Source organism: Diadema antillarum, unplaced genomic scaffold (genome assembly GCF_040938485.1).
Source record: "Diadema antillarum isolate AM-2024a unplaced genomic scaffold, OU_Dant_1.0 seq00000343_RagTag, whole genome shotgun sequence".
Classification (NCBI taxonomy): domain Eukaryota; kingdom Metazoa; phylum Echinodermata; class Echinoidea; order Diadematoida; family Diadematidae; genus Diadema; species Diadema antillarum.
In genome coordinates this window covers 1,005,108-1,023,993 of record NW_027271355.1, presented here as the reverse complement: position 1 = coordinate 1,023,993, position 18,886 = coordinate 1,005,108, and the positions used below count along the sequence as shown (strand labels likewise).

General features: G+C 41.8%; 1 protein-coding gene across 2 annotated transcripts in view; it reads right to left on the bottom strand.

The window, feature by feature from the left end:
• Positions 1-267: 267 nt before the first annotated feature.
• The window catches only part of LOC139730919 (galanin receptor type 1-like), a 49,112-nt gene continuing 30,493 nt past the window's right edge, over positions 268-18,886 (bottom strand). For both annotated transcript variants that reach the window (XM_071641800.1, XM_071641801.1), the window contains exons 2-3: positions 4,306-5,065; positions 268-3,209 (exon numbers count right to left, since the gene is read on the bottom strand). In XM_071641800.1, coding sequence (XP_071497901.1) covers positions 2,196-3,209; positions 4,306-4,572 — 1,281 coding nt within the window. In that variant the 5' untranslated portion in view covers positions 4,573-5,065 and the 3' untranslated portion in view covers positions 268-2,195. The remainder of the gene's footprint in view (positions 3,210-4,305; positions 5,066-18,886) is intronic.

Sequence of the window (18,886 nt, the reverse complement as noted above, 5' to 3'; positions counted from 1 at the left end):
TATACAGCGATGACACAATACAGTAGATGTATTTCTCATGTATAATAGTGGCTAAGTACTGCCTTGTTTCTCTTTGTCGTTTCACGAAGGAATGATATTCTAGGTGTGCTTTCATAGCATCATCAAAAAACAAAACTTCAGCAGAAGTGCACATTTGAAGTATTTCCTTTGTGAAACCTGTCTTATTTCCGCCCTTGGTAGAGACGGGAAGGGTTGGGTGTTGTTGCTTTTTTTTTGTCCTGTTTGTTGGCCCATTTGGAGATGTGGTTCGATCATGAGTCTACTGTAGGGTTGGACTTTGTACTGAGTAATGGAAGTCCCGTTGAGTTATTAGCCCGTTAAAAAAAAAGGTAGCAACACGGCCACAAGAAAAAAAAAAGGAAGATAAAAAGATCAACTACCTTTAACGCCCAATATAGAGCAAAGGGCGCTCATTTAACTGCTATGGGGCCATTCGTTCGATGATCATGTGGTAGCGCTAAAAATGAGCCTCTCACGAAGCAATGTCAGACAACAATCATGGGGACTCATATTGCAGCTGTCACGTGGATGCTGCGACGGAATCTAAATTGGCGCCTTCATTCGACATGATAGGCCTGATTATGTCGAGACGTGTCGGGATGTAACGGCAGCAGAGGGAACAGTATCTCCCGTGTTGCGATTTACAGATGTTTACAGATGTTACTGTTTGGCCCCTTAATTTAGCCAGTAAAGGCAATACTGTCTCATGCAGTTGGCACATCATTTTATGTACCTCCCGTTATCTTGGGTATCAGTGTCACAGATGGGCCAGTTAGGGTATGCAGTGGACAATTAAACTGATATGGTGCCACATAGTAAATCATGGATATCGACATTTTGACAGTGAGGGGTATTCAGATATAACACGCACAGTGATAAAGTTCAACAGCTAGAATTCCCCACCGACTGCTCAGCATTTTAGCGTGTCATATTAGCAAATACCACTAAAAAGCACACATTATCGCACAAGTATGTGAAACTGCATTAAAACGTCTAGTTTACAATTCTAAACTGGTGTCTAAACCATCATTACTATTCTACAACTCAGCGAATCACGTGTAAAAAGTGAAAGAACCCACTGGCGGTGCGAATGGGATGTTAACTCGTTTCAGACCCGTGACCCATTTGCGAGCTTGTGATCCAATGAGCGATGGTGAATCAAATCACAAGTGAACGGAAAGTCTGCCACATCTACGTTACTTGCCGAGACATCTGTGAGTATACAAACAGATGGAATAGCTTTGACATTACGAGAGCTAGCACAGAGAACACGTACTTGAGACATTTCCACGGAGGAAGTTCACATAACTGGAGCGCTGACGATGAAGGATCTTCAGAAGCCTCGCTAAAACAAAGTTGGCGGTGGCATAATGATACCCAATGTAAATACACCAGAAAGTGCTATTGTTGTCGCGAATGTCTGACCAACAAAAATGCATATCGTATCGTAAAGGGTGAACACTCCGTGCAAATTAAAAACATTTCCATCAGAGCTATAATAGATACAGACCATCTTATCAACATAGCTTTAGCACAGCCTCATTTTGTGGTTGGTTAACTAGATAAAGGCAGCCTCATGCAACCGATGAAGGTAGGCCTACCGACTTCAGGTTTCCATTTCGGCACAGAGATTGGGCTATAACGACTATTTTGAATTCATTATGTAATTTCAAATCAGAATTGTATGTGCCACACATGGGAGTTAGAAGGAGCTTGATTTACAGTTATTTCCCTTTTATATATAACATTCTTTGAGAATCTCCACGAATCTCCATCGATTATTATCTACAGATAGTTCCAATCGCCTCCATATCAAAATACATGTATTTCGCTTTGTCTTAAAAACGTCTGTGTAATCAAAGTGTCAGGAGCCGGTTGCTGGGTGACTCATCCATTATCCCTTTCCATCTTCCCGCTCCAGACAACTCATTTTACCTCGGACTTTGAAAGCGATGTTTAGCATAATATGAGGACAGGCGACATCTTTACGCGAACTCATCAAATATAACCAGGAGTATACAGCTTAACCTTTTATTAAAACAAAACACAGCCTCTTTAACCACAGCCACGTTTCTTATTCATAGTACCTTTATTTTCGTATAATATAGCACTTACAGTCTCATCAAGTAATGCTTAGAGCCGGTTTTGTGTTTTTGTCCTTACTCTTGCTTTTCTCAAATGGTCGAAGCAGTGACGTCATATAAATTGGCACCAACGGTAGAGTCAAAGTTTGAAGAGTCGACCGGTTTACATCCCGACCGGAACATGTGCACCAAGCCACGCTGGAACACGCGGAGTCGTATGGCGTAGATGAAAGGGTTGATACATGAGTTCATAAATGCTAGGAGCACCGTTGTCTGATACCACACGCCACTGAAATTGAGGTGCATTCCAAGATTAAAACCAAGGAATGTGATGTGATTGGGCGACCAACAGATGATGTAGACGATGAAAATTACGATGACAACCATAGTTGTGTTGCGGTTAGCCTTCACCATCTCCAGGTTTCGCTCGGGAGTCGGCGGTGAGTCGTTTTTCTTCTTCATCAAGAAATTGGTCGCCTTGCTCAGGTACATTTCCCGCTTTCGGAGTTTTCGGTAGATCTTGACGGATGAGAAGCCCATGATGGTGCAAGGCATGAGGAACTCGTACGCGATGAGGCAAACCCCTAATGCCGCCTGCGCAGACGACGTCCACGTTTCCTGGATTCCACACTCTCCCGCCGCGTTCTCCGCCGCGTACTGGAAAATGGCGGGAAAGTACTGCATGATGGGCGCAAGGAGCCAAATGCAGACGATGATGACAATTGCGTGCCGTCTGCGGAACTTGGTCGCGTAAAAGAAGGGATGCATAATTGCCATGTAACGTTCCACTGCCATAGTCGTCAAATTGAACGTCGAAACGACGAACATAGAAAACAGAAAGACGCGCGGCCACCACAGCTGACACATGAATACCGCAAGGGTTCGGGGTACGTACTTTTCCTCGACGAGGACGACCTCGCCATCGGCGCCTGTTAAGCTCGTATCGTTGCCTAGATACGAGGAGTTCCCGGATGCTGGCACGAGCCTTGTCCGGATCGTCATCGCCGTGATCTCCGCCCTGTAGATCGTTGTGATTCCAAACGTGATGAGGAGGATTGACGTGCAGAGATCGACAAACGCTTGGTGAAAGATGAAGAGGTTGACCTACAGTGAGGAACGAGAAACAGGAACAGATTACACAAAATTATATCCATAGTACAGTGATGAAACCATTACGTGATAGATCCTCCACCCCAAGTACAACTGCACACAAAAGTATTTTCAAGAGACACAGTGATGCTGAAACTAAACGCGCCGCTGATTTCATATCATGTTTCAACTTGACCAACCAATATGACTGCCTGACCAATCAATTTCTGAAGTGACCAATTTCAACCTGACCAATCAATATTTCTTTTCGCCCAGATGATTTTCTTGCGCTTTTGAAGTTGTGGTCGATTTGGAGCTACTCTCGAATTCTACATTGCCTGCATAACTTTCGATATTTCGATGAAATGCAGTATGCAAAAGAAGTATACTGCTGGTCTTAGAAAGACCTAACCACAACGAGAAAGCAATTATATTAGTGTTGCAATCATTCATTTGGTGCAATCTAGTAGCCAACAAGTCGACAACTTTTCAAACATGATCAATGCGACATCGATCAGCTAATCTCCTTCGTACTCCTTTCATTGAAATGGATTGTATAGTTTTGGTTGAGATGAGGTTTAAGATTCTATTTCATTTTATTTTATTGTGGGATAATGAGAAACAACTTATGAAACATGAAAGAGCGTACAATCCTAAAGGAATTCAAAGTTGATATGATGAATGCCGGATTTGAAATGGCTGGGATCCACCTTTGAAATTTCTCTTAGAATTATACGCTGTTTCATATTTCATAAGTGGTTTCTCATTATCTTGCAAAAAAACAAAGCATGAAGCCCTATCTGTGCCAAAAATGTACCATCCCTTTAACTCATGGTGAGACCAACACTATAGAAAAATCATCCTCTATTGTTAAATCTATTGAGGGCCACCTGAAATTACCATCATCGATCACAAAAGATGAAAGACATTTTGACCCCTCTTTTTCCCCCTGTCCCCATATATGTTAAAAACACACTTTAAAATGTGGCAAGAGGTGGAATTGTCTTTAGTTGTGTAATAACATTCACCAACTGTTTTTTTTTTGTGTGTGTGTTCAGACGCAAAGTATTATATAACAACTTTTATCAAAAGATACGGTTGTCATGGATACCTGACTTCGCCGTGATCGCATGAGGCTAAAGACGACGCACACCAAGAGATTACCCACAATGCCAATCGAGCCAAAAAGGCAGTAGAGGACGATGGCAAAGATATCGTCGTTTGACAAGGCTTTAGTTCCTACTCCTCCTCCATCTCCAAGGTCACTTGGTGTTGTCACACTCATGTCAAATGCTGTCGTTGGTCCTCCTCCAACCTCTTCAGCATATACCACACTGGGTGTGGTCAAATTGAGGATTGGTGTAGGAACCGTCGCCATCGCTGCAATGGTCGTCGGGGGCTTCTGGACGGCGAAACGTTCACACTGCGCTTTGCAAACTTATCTGCAATTTTTCGCTGGGAGTGGAGCCGCCTGCGTCAATGGAAACTCAAACGTTCCACCTCTGCTCTCTCGACGATGTTCACGTGTAGTAATGTTGACCAAAAACAAGCAGTACGGTAGTTATTATCACCGTCCTGGTTCTGCCAGTAACGTCAAATGTGTCATGATATTGAGTACCCAATGGAGTAACGGAACCACCGATGATGCGTCCAATAACGGCAGATACGTTATTGAACTAGAAGTGGAAGATAACGTCAGAGGATATCCCAAAGGGAGTCAATTTGTAGGAGCAAATTAGTCACAATGACTTCCTGATGTCGTGATTGTTCAGACCTTGCACCGGGCGGGGATATACCGCAGGATGAGGAAAGCGGCGTGCGCATGTCCCAAACACTTCGGTGTGGCTCTGGTCAACGGCAGGCGTCTTCCACTGAAAAAGAGACAAGAAATTTGCAAAAAGGAAAGAGTAAAAAGCTGCACAGAGTTTAGATAAGAGACTGGTGTTTATACACACAGTGCAAAACACTTTCGTTGTCCATGGTTATCAAAATATTCGGCAAAATATTATCATAACCACGTGATATAGTGTCTGATTGAAAGCTTACTGCCGAATGAAAACAATCCTACTGTTAAGAAAACTTAGGCAGGCAATGAAAAAAAGTGTTTTGAAGTGGTTCGTAATGCTGTTGGAAGTGACATTAACACTCTGCCTGTGAGCAACGGATGTCACGTATCCATTCGTCGGGGAATCCCCTATGTTTACATGCAACGATTAAGAGTACTATTACAAAAGAGTATACGGCGGCGGAGACCACGGGAAGGGAAGTCGAGTGGTGGCTGCAAAGATTCCTCGCGATCACGGCATTTACTGGTGAAAATAACACGAGACAGCTTGCGGCTGTGCGACGTGCCTGTCTGGCACACACCATGTATGCCATCTAGAAGGGATTTCCACCTTCCTGATGTCTTGCCAAGGGGAGAGACCCGTACGTTCGCCACCTAAAGGGGTGGTATAGTTTTGGTTGAGGTGGTGATTCAGGTTTATACTTTTGTGAGAAAATTAGAAAAAACTTATAAGAAATATAAAAGAGCATACAGTCCAAAGAGGAATTCATTTGATGACAATGGGTTGTGAAATGGTTGAGATATCAAAAAACATAGTGGTCCCAATAACAGGTGGGTCCCACCATTTATTAGGGCCTCTTTGTTTTTGGATATCTCAGTCATTTCAAAACCAATTTTCATCAAATAAACTTTGAATTCTCTGCTCTCTCATATTTCTTGAAAGGTTTCTCATTATGTCACAAAAAGGTCGGAAACCTGAAGCCCCATCTCAGCCAAAACTATACCATCCCTTTAACGAGCGAGGCGCTCCGTCGGATGACTCAAGTGTTCTCTGGCACACAAATTTATCAATGAAGCATGATCCCATTCGTACGGACAAGGATCCACTCTTCGCATCCGAATATCCGCAAACAGGCGAAGTGGATCGTTACAAATACATCACCATAGCAACACGTTTCCCTTCTCATTAGCACCTCTATTAGGAAAGTAATCATTCACCTGTGACCATAAAGGTTTTATAAACGTAACCTCAATCAGCGATGGACGTCTCTTGGTCGTAAGTGTTTGTAGTGGGCAGTTGCTTGCTTTTTTTTTTTTGGGGGGGGGGGGTCAGCAGTGAGTAAAGCTTGTGCAATTCGTACTTGCTCCAAGAAGTGAATACTTGTATATGTTTGTGCAAATACGTGTTTGCAGAAAAAGAGAAGATTCTGTACATTCTACATCCCTGGTTAGATTCTGGTTTCATTCCTTTGTTATCATTGCAGTGTATTGATAGTGATGAATGATGATGTATGATATTACATGGTTCCAACACAAACACGAATTGTACATGCTGCATGCTCACAACACTTCCTGTAAACATCCATCACAGGTCTCCTACTACATACTACTAGTATTACATAAATGTTACGTCACTTTTGACATTGATATACTGTACTAAAAGCCTATATTATAGTTTTGGAACCCACATTCTACAAGCTTTGCTTTTTAGTGGGTTCCTCATATTACATGTCAATTATACGTCCTTATACATTTGTGCAATTTTGTTTCAAACTGACCTTTGTGTTTAAAAAACACATTTCTTTTTCAAAATCAAATGGAATATAAAACTTGTATGAAATGTGGAATGTGGAACGTGAATAAAAAAAAAATCTATATTCATTGTGAAAGTCAGAGCTGAGTTCAATTCCCCATGAGGCCGTCAGCGCAGTCATGTCATGCTTACGGTCCCCTGCATCCTTTCAAAGTATAGGCCTACTGGTTTTTTTTTTTTATTCTTTCTACAACCATTAAAAATATGACTGTACTGTAGTACGTATCACATGAATGGTATTCTACTTGTCTTTCACTTTCTTGTGATTAAGTTATGCTTTCGTAAATTATTTACAAAACTGTAATTCTACTTGCAACTGATTGACAAAGTGCCCTTCATTGACGCTTTTATAAATAAGCACTGAGTTGATCAGTGTTTTTGTAGTAGCCATGACTAAAGGAATTCATGGCCATACATACTCGAGCAGGATCCGAACCCTACGACCTCCTGATCTCCGTACAGGCGTCTTATCCACTAGACCACTGAGCTTTCGCGTGACAGCCAGGGCTGGTTTTAATCCTTACAGTATGCAGCAGGTACTGCATAATTATTCAGATTCACGAAGCTCTTCCGTCGAGTGGTCTTATTGCAACTGATTGACAAATTGTCCTATATTAACAAACGTCGATGTAGTTCGTCAATCAGTTGCAATAGAAACAACTCGACAGAAGAATTTTTTGAATTTGAATAGTGTAATTATATTTTGTTTTGGCCTGGGAAGAAATATAAATATAAACAAACAAACACTGATTCCCTTCTTCTCTTTAGTTCTCTGAACCTGTTGCACAGCTCCATCACCATCATTCAGTGGTGATTCAGTCATCACCACCGGGGGGGGGGGGGGGGGGGCGCTGTGGCATAGTGGATAAGACTCTCGACTCCCAATCGGAGGACCCGAGTTCAATTCCCGCCCAGTGCTTACATCCTTTAGTCCATGGGCCAAGAGCCGAAAAATGGGTTGTTGGTACCATCTGAGGTGGCACAACTTTTTTGGTGTCAGTTTGTTTGTCGGGCATAGATATGCTTATCAAGCTATGATAGCATTTCCAAATGAGTAGCTTAGTCATAATAAATGAATTTTTAACCAATTTGGTCTCGTTTTTATATCCCTATACTTCTGAATCGAAACTAAACCGCTATACAAAGAAGAGCACTGCCTTCTGTATGTCCACAGGTGTTCTGTTGTAAACGCGGTGCGCTTAGTCTTTATTCAAGGCAGCGAAGGGAATATCCAAAGGGTTATGATGTCCACAGCTGTCACGCGGTGCGCTTAGTCTTTATCTAGACCAATGTACCGTTATCATATCTAAAGTTCCTCATAAAAGGGATTATCTATACTGTTTTATACTACCCTATCAACAAATATATCAGTTTTAAACAAAAATCACTCTGTTCATTTACAATATCATTCATTATAATGTATCGTAGTGTATCGGTACATTGTTTTTGCATTATCTTATATTGTTGGAGGGAAATAAAGCGACATTGGCGTGGTATCAGCGTTTTCACCGTAGCGTTTTCGCGGGAAAATGATAAATAATTGAAAGATACGGTAAAATTCACGAGGAATTGCTTTTGTTGTTGTTGTTGATTTTAGATAAAAGGATATACACTGTATCATACGCTTTGGATATTCCCTTCGCCGTCTAGAATAAAGACTAAGCGCTGTGGACATCATAACCTTTGGATATTCCCTTCGCTGCCTTGAATAAAGACTAAGCGCACCGCGTTTACAATAGAACACCTGTGAACATACCATAGAGCTGCATTTTACAGCTCCTATGGAACATACAGAAGACAGTGCTCTTCTTTGTATAGCGGTTAGTTTCGATTCAGAAGTATAGAGATATAACAACGAGACCAAATTGGTTACAAATCCATTTACTATGACTAAGCTACTCATTTGGAAATGCTATCATAGCTTGATAAGCATATCTATGCCCGACAAACAAAATGACACCAAAAAGGTTTTGCCACCTCAGATGGTACCAATATCTGGCCTGGCCCATGGACTACTTTGGACAAGATGTTTTTACCCACTATGTCCCTCTGGACCCAGGTGTATGAATGGACACCTGGCAACGCTATAATCGTAGGGTAATGATAATGGCAGAGCCCTCTGGTAGAGCAGTGACAACACTGAAGAGGCTACCCTGGATAAAGAAGATATTATCATTCCCTTTCACAATGCGGTGGGCTCCAAACGTCGTCATATTACGGTGCCGGAGATAAATGGGATAATACTTTCAGTAAAGCGATCGTATTCAGTACGTTGATGAAGCCAACAACACATGCACTACAGGTTATGCGACTGTGAAGTTGATTGATGCACTTTTTGATTAACGTACCACAAGGAAACGGATAATGGGCCACATACTATGGAATAAACCATTAACCTTCAGCCCCCCCCCCCCCCCCACACACACACACAACGCAAAGCTGTGACACAAACACAACTACAAAGTGTTCGATACGCCTTTGCAGTGAAAGCTAATTGACTATACATAAATTCAGGGTAAGTGGTCATAAAAACTGCGAGCTCCGATCAGCACGCGATTGCTGATTGAATGACAGGATGTGTGGGTTAATGATCAACTATAATGTAACCTGAGGCTCAGGTAAAGACAAAACCAGCACATAGAGGGAGGGGGCGGGGCGGGAAGGGGGGGGGGGTGGGGAGAAAATAGACTGTAGGACTGATAGGCAAACAATTATGCTCAACGACGAGACGGTCTATCAACATGTTTGTATCGATCGAAGAACCCGGAAAGAAATGACGTTAAAGAGAAAAAAAAAGGAAGAAGTAGAAAATAATTGCAGAATGGGTTACGAATGTCGAGAAAAGGAGGACAACGCTGAGGGGAGGAGAAAGGGACTACAAGGTGGTTGGACAAAGATGAGGAAAGAGTGGAAGAACTGGGGAGGGGGTGGGGAGGAGATAATAAAAGAAGAAGATCGAAGAAATCGAGCATGATTCATCCGGTCGACAGTTTGGTTTCCCAACATTCATGAGAATCATCTCCAAGGTATCGCATGTACAAGAAAACAAAAAAGTTGGGGGGGGGGGTCATGATCGGTATCCTTTAATTTGAAATCTTTTATGAAGGTAGGACACGGCTGATTCAATGTAGTATGTGCTATGAACCTGTCTTTGATTCGTTGTACGCGTCAGTACGAACGTAATTATCGCATCTCTGTCGCACTTCCCTTGAAACGCGTCAGGACTGAGGATGAAAACGAGATGGGTTTCGCTCGGTCTCCTCATCATGGTAGAGTTGAAGGAGAATGCTGGGACTCTGTTTATGCTCTCTCCCTATCAAGGGCGTAGCGAGGGGGGGTGTTTTGGGTGTTCAAACACCCCCCTTTGCCAAAATGGGGGTGTTTGAGGTGTTCAAACACCTCCCTTGGGCAAAAGGGAGGTGTTTGAGCTGTTCAACACCCCTCTTCAACAATGTTTAGATGTTGAAAAATGAAACAAAAGCTGTCTTTACCGCTTTTATTTCCGTTTTGAATTCCGCCTTTCCTTTCTTTCGTGTTCATTTTTTTTTCTCTCTCTCTCTCTTCCCTGCTTTGCTTTCTGGCCGAATCGCGAAGATACATTGCGCATATAATGTTCACCGTTTACCGGTGTTATACCGTACGCGGTACCGTAAATGTGTATGATGCATAATATTATGTGTGTACGCAATGCATGCTGCGCTGCAGCCTATATTATAGGCACAATAATTGCTTGCTAAGTAATTGTTAGTAGTATCAACTACCAAGTACAGTCAGTATAGTAGCCTACTGGAAGCAGCTCAAGCACGTTTTCCCGTTTTCACAGAATCTCAGGGTAAGCTAACTTACTAGAGGTCTAATTCTGTTTATACACGATGGTTTTCAACGTAAGTCGCATAATGATTCCAGAATCTCAGGGTAAGCTAACTTACTAGAGGTCTAATTCTGTTTATATACGATGGTTTTCAACGTAAGTCGCATAATGATTTTTAACACAGCAAACTGACAATACTGTACTTCGGTAGTTCGGTGACATATCAAAGTTAGACCTAGGCATACTGCGAGAGCAGCCGCCGCACGCTGTGCTCGCGGTCCACGGGGCTAGGCTAGCGCCGGAGAGGGGAGCCCGGGGACAGCGCGCGCCGCACAACGTGCAGCGGCTGCTCTAGCAGTTAGGCACAAGCTAATCCAATATTGTTTTGTTATGAGTCTGGGAGTAGCAAGTTACTTGCTACTCAATCATGGGCATCACCAGGGGGGGGGGGGGGGGGGGGGTGCGCTGGGTGCGAACGCACCCCCCTTCTGAACCTAAAAAAAAACACACACACACAAAAAAAAAACACACACACACACAAAAAAAAAAAAACACACGCTTCAGTCTGCCAGCGACCTCAACGCCGGACGCTAAATAATTGTTCTTTTTTTTTTGTTTTTCTTCTTATTTTTTTTTATTTGCACCTGGAGGAAAAAAAAACAAAAAACAAAACAAAAACAAAAAACAAAAACAATCGCACACCGGATCTGGCAGCACTGATGCTATACATACAGTGTTTACTATCTATAGATCGTATACTGTATTTATAGGTACGGTATCATTCATTGTGCAACGGATTATCAATTCAGAAAATGCAAAAGCTCCATCGCATGGGAGGGAGATACCCCGCCCACACTCTCCCCCGTTATAGGTCTCCAATCATCCAATCAGTGGCGTAACGGGGGGGGGGGGCACCGCTGGTAAAAAGAAAAATTTCAAAATTATAATTCAAGGGTTAGTAAACTGCTTTTGAAATTGACATGAAAGGGCGAGCAAGAAATTATTTTTTTTTCTCTAAAATTTTTTAACCATAATTAAAGCGGCATCAATAGTGTGAAACATTGTTCAAAAAGCCCGGAGCCGACAAAAGATTGTGATTCAACGTGATTCCTGGTTGGCATTCTGAATGAAAGCAGGATGTAGCAGTGTACTCAGAACATCCGAACGGCAAACAGTCGCTGCAGTGTTGCGCAATGTGATGTAGAATGTACACCTCTGTACCTTACACTTCGTTATATCAAAGCTATATAGATCACCGAGTGTTGCTTCACATACTATAAGTAATAATACTTATTAAAAGGCCTTGCATTGCTAATAATAAGCCTTGACCTGGGCTATTTCCCAACTATTCCATGTATAAAACACACACACACAAACACAAACAATTAGGAGATGCTCTAAAGTGCAGATTTTGCCCATTCTTCCCCCGCTTGGTCACTTCGACGCCCCCACGCTGGTCATAATCTCCCCCAATCATGAACATAAACCGACATCCGACTACCGGTGGCGCACCGCCCCCCTTAATTTCCTTAAAAACATAGGTACAAACGGCAGTTTTTGGACTGTAAAATGTCAAAATTTCACTCTCACTCGCTCCGCTCGCTCGTATCTGATCGCTATGCCATTCTCCTGATGTTGCTGCCAGTATCAAATTGCCAGCAGTTGCACCCGGTGCGCCCCCCCCCCCCCCTCCTTAATTTCCAAAGCGAAAAGGACAGCTACAAACGGCAGTTTTTAGACTGTAAAATGTCAAAATTTTCAAGCTCGCTCGCTCCGCTCGCTCGCATTTTAATCAATTCAATTCAATTCAATTCAAACTTTATTTCATTTTTCGAAAAGGACACAAACATTTCACTTTCTTTGGTAACATACAATAGGCCTAAGGTTGCATAATCAAAACAAAGTAAATTGAGAAAACATAATTATTGTGGAACCTTGGGGTAACAAAAACGTTGTAAGGAAAATTGATTGACTGAAGTGATACAGACGATATAATCGTTATGCCATCCTCCTGATGTTGCTGCCAGTAATTGCCAGCAGTTGTGCCCGGTGCGCCCCCCCCCCCCCTTAATTTTGAAATCGAAAAAATATAGCTACAAACGGCAGTTTTTTGACTGTCAAAATTTTCAAGCTCACTCGTTCCGCTCGCTCGCATGTAATTGTTATGCCATTCTCCTGATGTTACTGCAAGAAATATAGCTACAAACGGAAGTTTTTTTGACTGTAAAATGTCAATTTTTTCAAGGTCGCTCGCTCCGCTCGCTCGCATTTAATTGTTGTCCCATTCTCCTGATGTTGTTGCCAGTAATTGCCAGCAGTTGCGCCCGGTGCGCCCTGCTTAATTTCCAAAGCGAAAAAATATAGCTACAAACGGTAATTTTTTGACTGTAAAATGTCAACATTTTCAAGCTCGCTCGCATTTATTCGCTTTGCCATTCTCCTGATGTTACTGCCAGTAATTGCCAGCAGTTGCGCCCGGTGCCCCCTCCCCCTTAATTTTCAAAGCGAAAAGATGTAGCTAAACACGGCATTTTTTTAACTGTGAAATGCCAAAATTATCGAGCTCGCTCGCTTCGCTCGCTTGCATTTAATCGTTGTGTCATTCTCCTGACGTTGCTGCCAGTAATTGCCAGCAGTTGCGCCCGATGCGCCACTCCCCCCCCCCTTTTATCTCCAAAGCGAAAAGATAGAGCTAAAAACGACAGTTTTTGGACTGTAAAATGTCAAAAATTTTCAAGCTCGCTCGCTCCGCTCGCTCGCATTTAATCGTTTCCTAATGTTGCTGCCAGGAATTGCCAGCAGTTGCGCCCGGTGCGCCCCCTTCATTTCCAAAGCGAAAAAATATAGCTACAAACCGCAGTTTGGGATTGTAAAATATCAAATTTTCAAGCTCGCATTCAATTGGTATCCCATTCTCCTGATGTTGTTGCCAGTAATTGCCAGCATTTGCGCCCGGTGCGCCCTGCTTAATTTCCAAAGCGAAAAAATATAGCTACAAACGGTAATTTTTTGACTGTAAAATGTCAACATTTTTAAGCTCGCTCGCATTTAATCGCTTTGCCATTCTCCTGATGTTACTGCCAGTAATTGCCAGTAGTTGCGCCCGGTACCCCCCCCCCCCCTTAATTTTCAAAGCGAAAAGATGTAGCTAAAAATTGCATTTTCTTTACACTGTGAAATGCCAAAATTTTCGAGCTCGCTCGCTTCGCTCGCTTGCATTTAATCGTTGTGCCATTCTCCTGACGTTGCTGCCAGTAATTGCCAGCAGTTGCGCCCGGTGTGCCATCCCCCCCCCCCCCCCCTCTCTTATCTCCAAAGCGAAAAGATAGAGCTAAAAACGGCAGTTGTTGGACTGTAAAACGTCAAAATTTTCTAGCTCGCTCGCTCCGTTCGCTCGCATTTAATCGTTATGCCATTATCCTAATGTTGCTGCCAGGAATTTCCAGCAGTTGCGCCCGGTGCGCCCCCTTCATTTCCAAAGCGAAAAAATCTAGCTACAAACAGCAGTTTGGGGGATTGTAAAATATCAAAATTTTCAAGCTCGCTCGCTCCGCTCGCTCGTATTTAACCCATTCCATAACGGGAACCTGGCGGCCTGTGTACTAAGTCTATGGAGATTTTAGAATTCAGTATGGAACGGATTAACTGTTATGCAATTCTCTTTTTTTTTTCTTTTCACAAAAAGTCCCTCCTACACCCTCTCCCGCTCGGTTGCTTCGCTCCCTCGCCGAGGATCTCACACCGTCACATAATGTACCCCCGTAATAGTCCTTCATAGTATTTTCATTTTCACTATGCTCTATATATAAACGCGACTTTTTCACTCTTGTCTTTACAAAAAGTTCCTATATACCGTGGGAGGGGTATCCCCCTCCCACACCCTCCGCACTGAAGGAGTGGAATAGATCATCGCCGAGGATCTCACACCGTCACATAATGTACCCCCGTATAGTCCTTCATAGCGAAAGATTCGTGTATATACGTATACAATAGTATGCATGTACATACTATAGAGCATGTGTAAATGTTCATGATGACACTGGAGCCAATAAACCAAATTAAGAAAAAAAAATCTCACAGTTTATATTTACTGTCCAAACGCACCCCCTTTGAAAAAAAGCTGGTGACGCCTCTGCATGTTTAACCCAGTGACTTTCTTGGATACTACATTACATCTATAAGTTAAAGCAAAATTCAATGTAACTCGTAAGAAAAAGAATCAAGATAAATTTCCTTCATAACAACAGGGCTCTGGCACTGTAGAGACGTGGGTTTGCCGCCTTCGACGGCTCTTCTAGTTCATATTGCCCATGAGTCGCATTGGCATAACTACAGGAAGGGGCATGGGGGGCACATGTCCCCTCAAATTGGCTGGTCAAAAAACCCAACAAAACATTTACGAAAGTAGGAAAGGAAAAGAAAGGAAAAGAAAAGGAAAGAGAAAGGAAAGAAGAGCAAACAAAAAGAAAGTGGAAGAGAAATACCCGGAAGCGTTCGCTCCCTTCGCTCACTCGCATTTTAAGTATCTTAAGCAATGCAGGTTGTATTAATAATTACTATTCTTATAAAAGGGAATTGGTTTGTATCTTGTGTCTCTATCTAATGTCATATTATTCTTTTACTTATAAAGAATTTTAGTATATAATATAACTGCAAGGAATCGGGCGGAGGTTGACCTAAAATAGATGAATGTCAGTGGATAATGGCCTGTGACCAATAGCCTATTCCTATCATACCCACTATGAGAACGGAAGATGCCGATAAAATATACACCATCATGAGAATGGAGAAACAATACACTAGAACCTTGGGGGGAGGGGCGTTTCATGAAGGAACTTGTCGGATAAAATGTCCGACAAGTCAATTATATCCGACAAGTTCAGAGAAATCAGCCAATCAGACTTAAGAATTTGTCAAAACTTGTCGGATATAATTGACTTGTCAGATATTTTATAAGACAAGTTCCTTCATGAAATGCCCCCCTGTTCTCAGTATACAAAATTCCAATTTTAATGCTCGTAAAATCTAGGAACAAGATGGTTTCCAGTAGCGTGATGCCTTAATATCATAATATTTGGGTAACTATCCTCGGATGCGGCATGAAGATGTACTTAATAAAAATCAATTATTGTATTTTGATGACGAATCTACGTTTTAAAGAAAATAAAGTTTCTTGTCGGTCGCTCGCTCGCAGAATGGTTACGGACGGCAAGCGAAGTGACAGAGTCATATTCGGCTGATAGCTTAGGTGATGGAATTATCTTACAGGCTTATAGTGAATTTTGGTGACGAAATCACACTTCTGTACCGTGAAAAAAGAGAAGTAAAGTTAATGAAATTTCAGATGAGATCACTACGAACACAATACAATACAATAATAATAACGATAATGATTGATAATAATGATTATAATAAAAATGATTATGATGATAATAATAATACTAAACAGAATGACAGAAATAGTTAAGATTGATATGAAATAATTAAATCTGACATTTCCTTTTCCTTGTTTCCTGTTAATGTCACTTTCATATATTTGCATGTTTTATTTTTATGTCTACATGTCTCTGTATCTTCTGAATATGTAATTTCCATTGAGTTACATGTAAAGAGAACAAATTCCCATATGGACAATAAACGATGAATTGATTGAATTCACATTATTATCATAATTGTTATTGTCATTATTATTATCGTTATTATTACCATTTTTCAGGTTTATCAACAAAACTCCTTTGAGCTTCTTCACGCTTTCCACCCCCTCTCTCCACCATACTTCCAAAGCGTTCCCGCTTCTCCTGTCAATCAATTTTTTTCAGTTAAAATAAAGAATAGATCTAATCTTAAACACCCCCCTCTAAAAAATCCTGGCTACGCCTATGCTCCCTATAATAATTAGACGAGTTCTGAATTAAAGGATTTGTATACTTTTGATTGACATGGAGATTCAGCTTTCAACTTTTTGCGAGATAATTAGAAACCACTTGTAGAATATTAAAGAGCACATGCACAATTCTAAGAAGAATTCAATGTTTATTTCATGAAAATTGGTTTTGACATGACTAAGATATCCAAGAGCAAAGTAATACAAAAGTGGTCCTAATGAAAAGTGGGTCCCACCTTTTATTAGGATCTCTTTGTTTATGAATATCTCAGCCATTTCGAACCCGCTTGTCATCAAATAAACTTTGAATTCCTCTCAGTATTGTATTCTCTAAGCATGCTAAGTTTCTCGCAAAAAGTTAAAAGCTGGATCCTCATCTCAACAAAAAATATACCTTCCCTTTTAAACTCCGCCCCACTTAGCGAACCGGAATGGCCAGGCATGAGTTAATGGGTTCTTTATATTGGCCGTAGCATGATCTACTTGGATGTCGTGTTTTTGAGCGGAGACCATTCAATTTCCTTGAGATTTTTTTCCGTCAGCGAAAACTAAATGCATAACATTGCACTGCCTGAAATAACTAACGGCCGATGCATTTTTTTTTTTTTCAAAATCATCGAAGCAAAATATGACTTAAAAATATTTCTGTTCACGAGCCAATGGGAGGGTTGCGACTTGGTAACATCACCACATCAGCTAATCAGCTTTTGTTGCCATCTAATCATCCTCACCTGGAGGCATTTCATGAAGCATTTTGTCCGACAAAGTTGTCGGACAAATTTGCTCTCAGCCAATCAGATGCAAAGATTTCAGTAGCTTGTAACAGTTTGTCAGAGAAATATCCGACCAAAACGCTTCATGAAATGCCCCCCTGATCACTATTAATTTTGATGAATAACATGCGAAACCTTAAACCTTCATGACTTCTGTAAGTCAAGTCTCATTTTGATGAAACTTCTAGACATTCTGACTGTGATTTTGCTTCATCCTACAAAGCCAATTACTGAAGGATGGTAAAGACATGAATCAGGGGCCGCGAATCTGCTTCTTGACCCTCTGTAAGGTGAAAGGTCAGAGCCTCCTTTTATGTTTTTATGTGTGTGGGGATGAAGTCGGACTCTAAGACTCAGTGAGAAAATGAAGGAGGCATGACTGCTTTGCTCTGGAGTCAAAACGCAAGTGTGCTTTTTTCATTGTTCTCCAGTATATCAATCCAACACATGTACATTTGATGTATCACTGTACACTATATCTACAAAACATGACCCGGTGACTTTCCGGTGTTGTTTACAATATATTGCTGATATGGTGTGATGAGGTGATGATGAATGACGGGGAGAGCGGAAAGGAAGTAGGAACAGAAAGTAGCTGTCGGCGTATCAAAGATCATGAAGAGAGAAAGAAACCAGAGAACGATAAGAACTTAACAGTGGACAAGTGTGGTGGAAGGGTGGCGGTGAGATGGCTGATTATGGAATGAATGAAACATGCTGTTTACTGCTACACCATAGATAGTCACAATATGTCTCGTGCAGACACAATACCTCCGTCACGTTGTGCCTCTCTCCTCAACAGCTTGTAATAATTCGGGGACAGAGAACCAAGATGAACAATATCATAATGTGAATTTGATGGACTGTTTTTTTTTTCTCAGAGAGAAGGCGGAAGAAAGAGAAAACTGCATCAAATGGAGTTTACCTAATTGATACTACAAAATGTCAAAAAAAGATCTGCAAAACAGTAACACCAGACGTTGCAACACGTATGGACGCCGACTAAGCAAAGATACACACATCATAACCCCTGGACGGAGCATTCAAATGCACACAATGATCATAGAAACATATTATATTTAGTATATCTCTCTATGGCAGTGACGAATCTTCCATCTCATTAACATTCTTCGAGATGACAACTACAGATACATCGGCGTGCGGATTATAAGAGGAGGAGGGGAGCGACCAAAACTGCATCCTCCCTACTTCAGTGACGTATGTGCTCACGTGATCGAATCTGACAGCAACAGGGGCATCCTCAGACACGAGATACGCAGCGCCACGCACCAGGCGCCGTCGTCTGGCCCTAACGCGCGTTATTAATCACTCGCAGAACTGTTTGACAGAAATCACAACAACTCATGCTTCAACAATTTATTCGTAGACCTTCTCTTGAAAGTCGGAGGGGGAGGGGCGGATTAAAGGATCGAAGAAGATTTATATACACAAGGCTTGACCGAGAACGTGTATACGATCAGAAGTATCGGTTTAAACAGGGAGGTGGAAGATGCGACGACTTACAATATTTAAAATGTCACAATCATCACGTGTGAAAGATTAAGGCTTCAATTATGGACCGAAACTGTCATCGTGGGTTTACAGTAACGATTCTCTCTTAAACC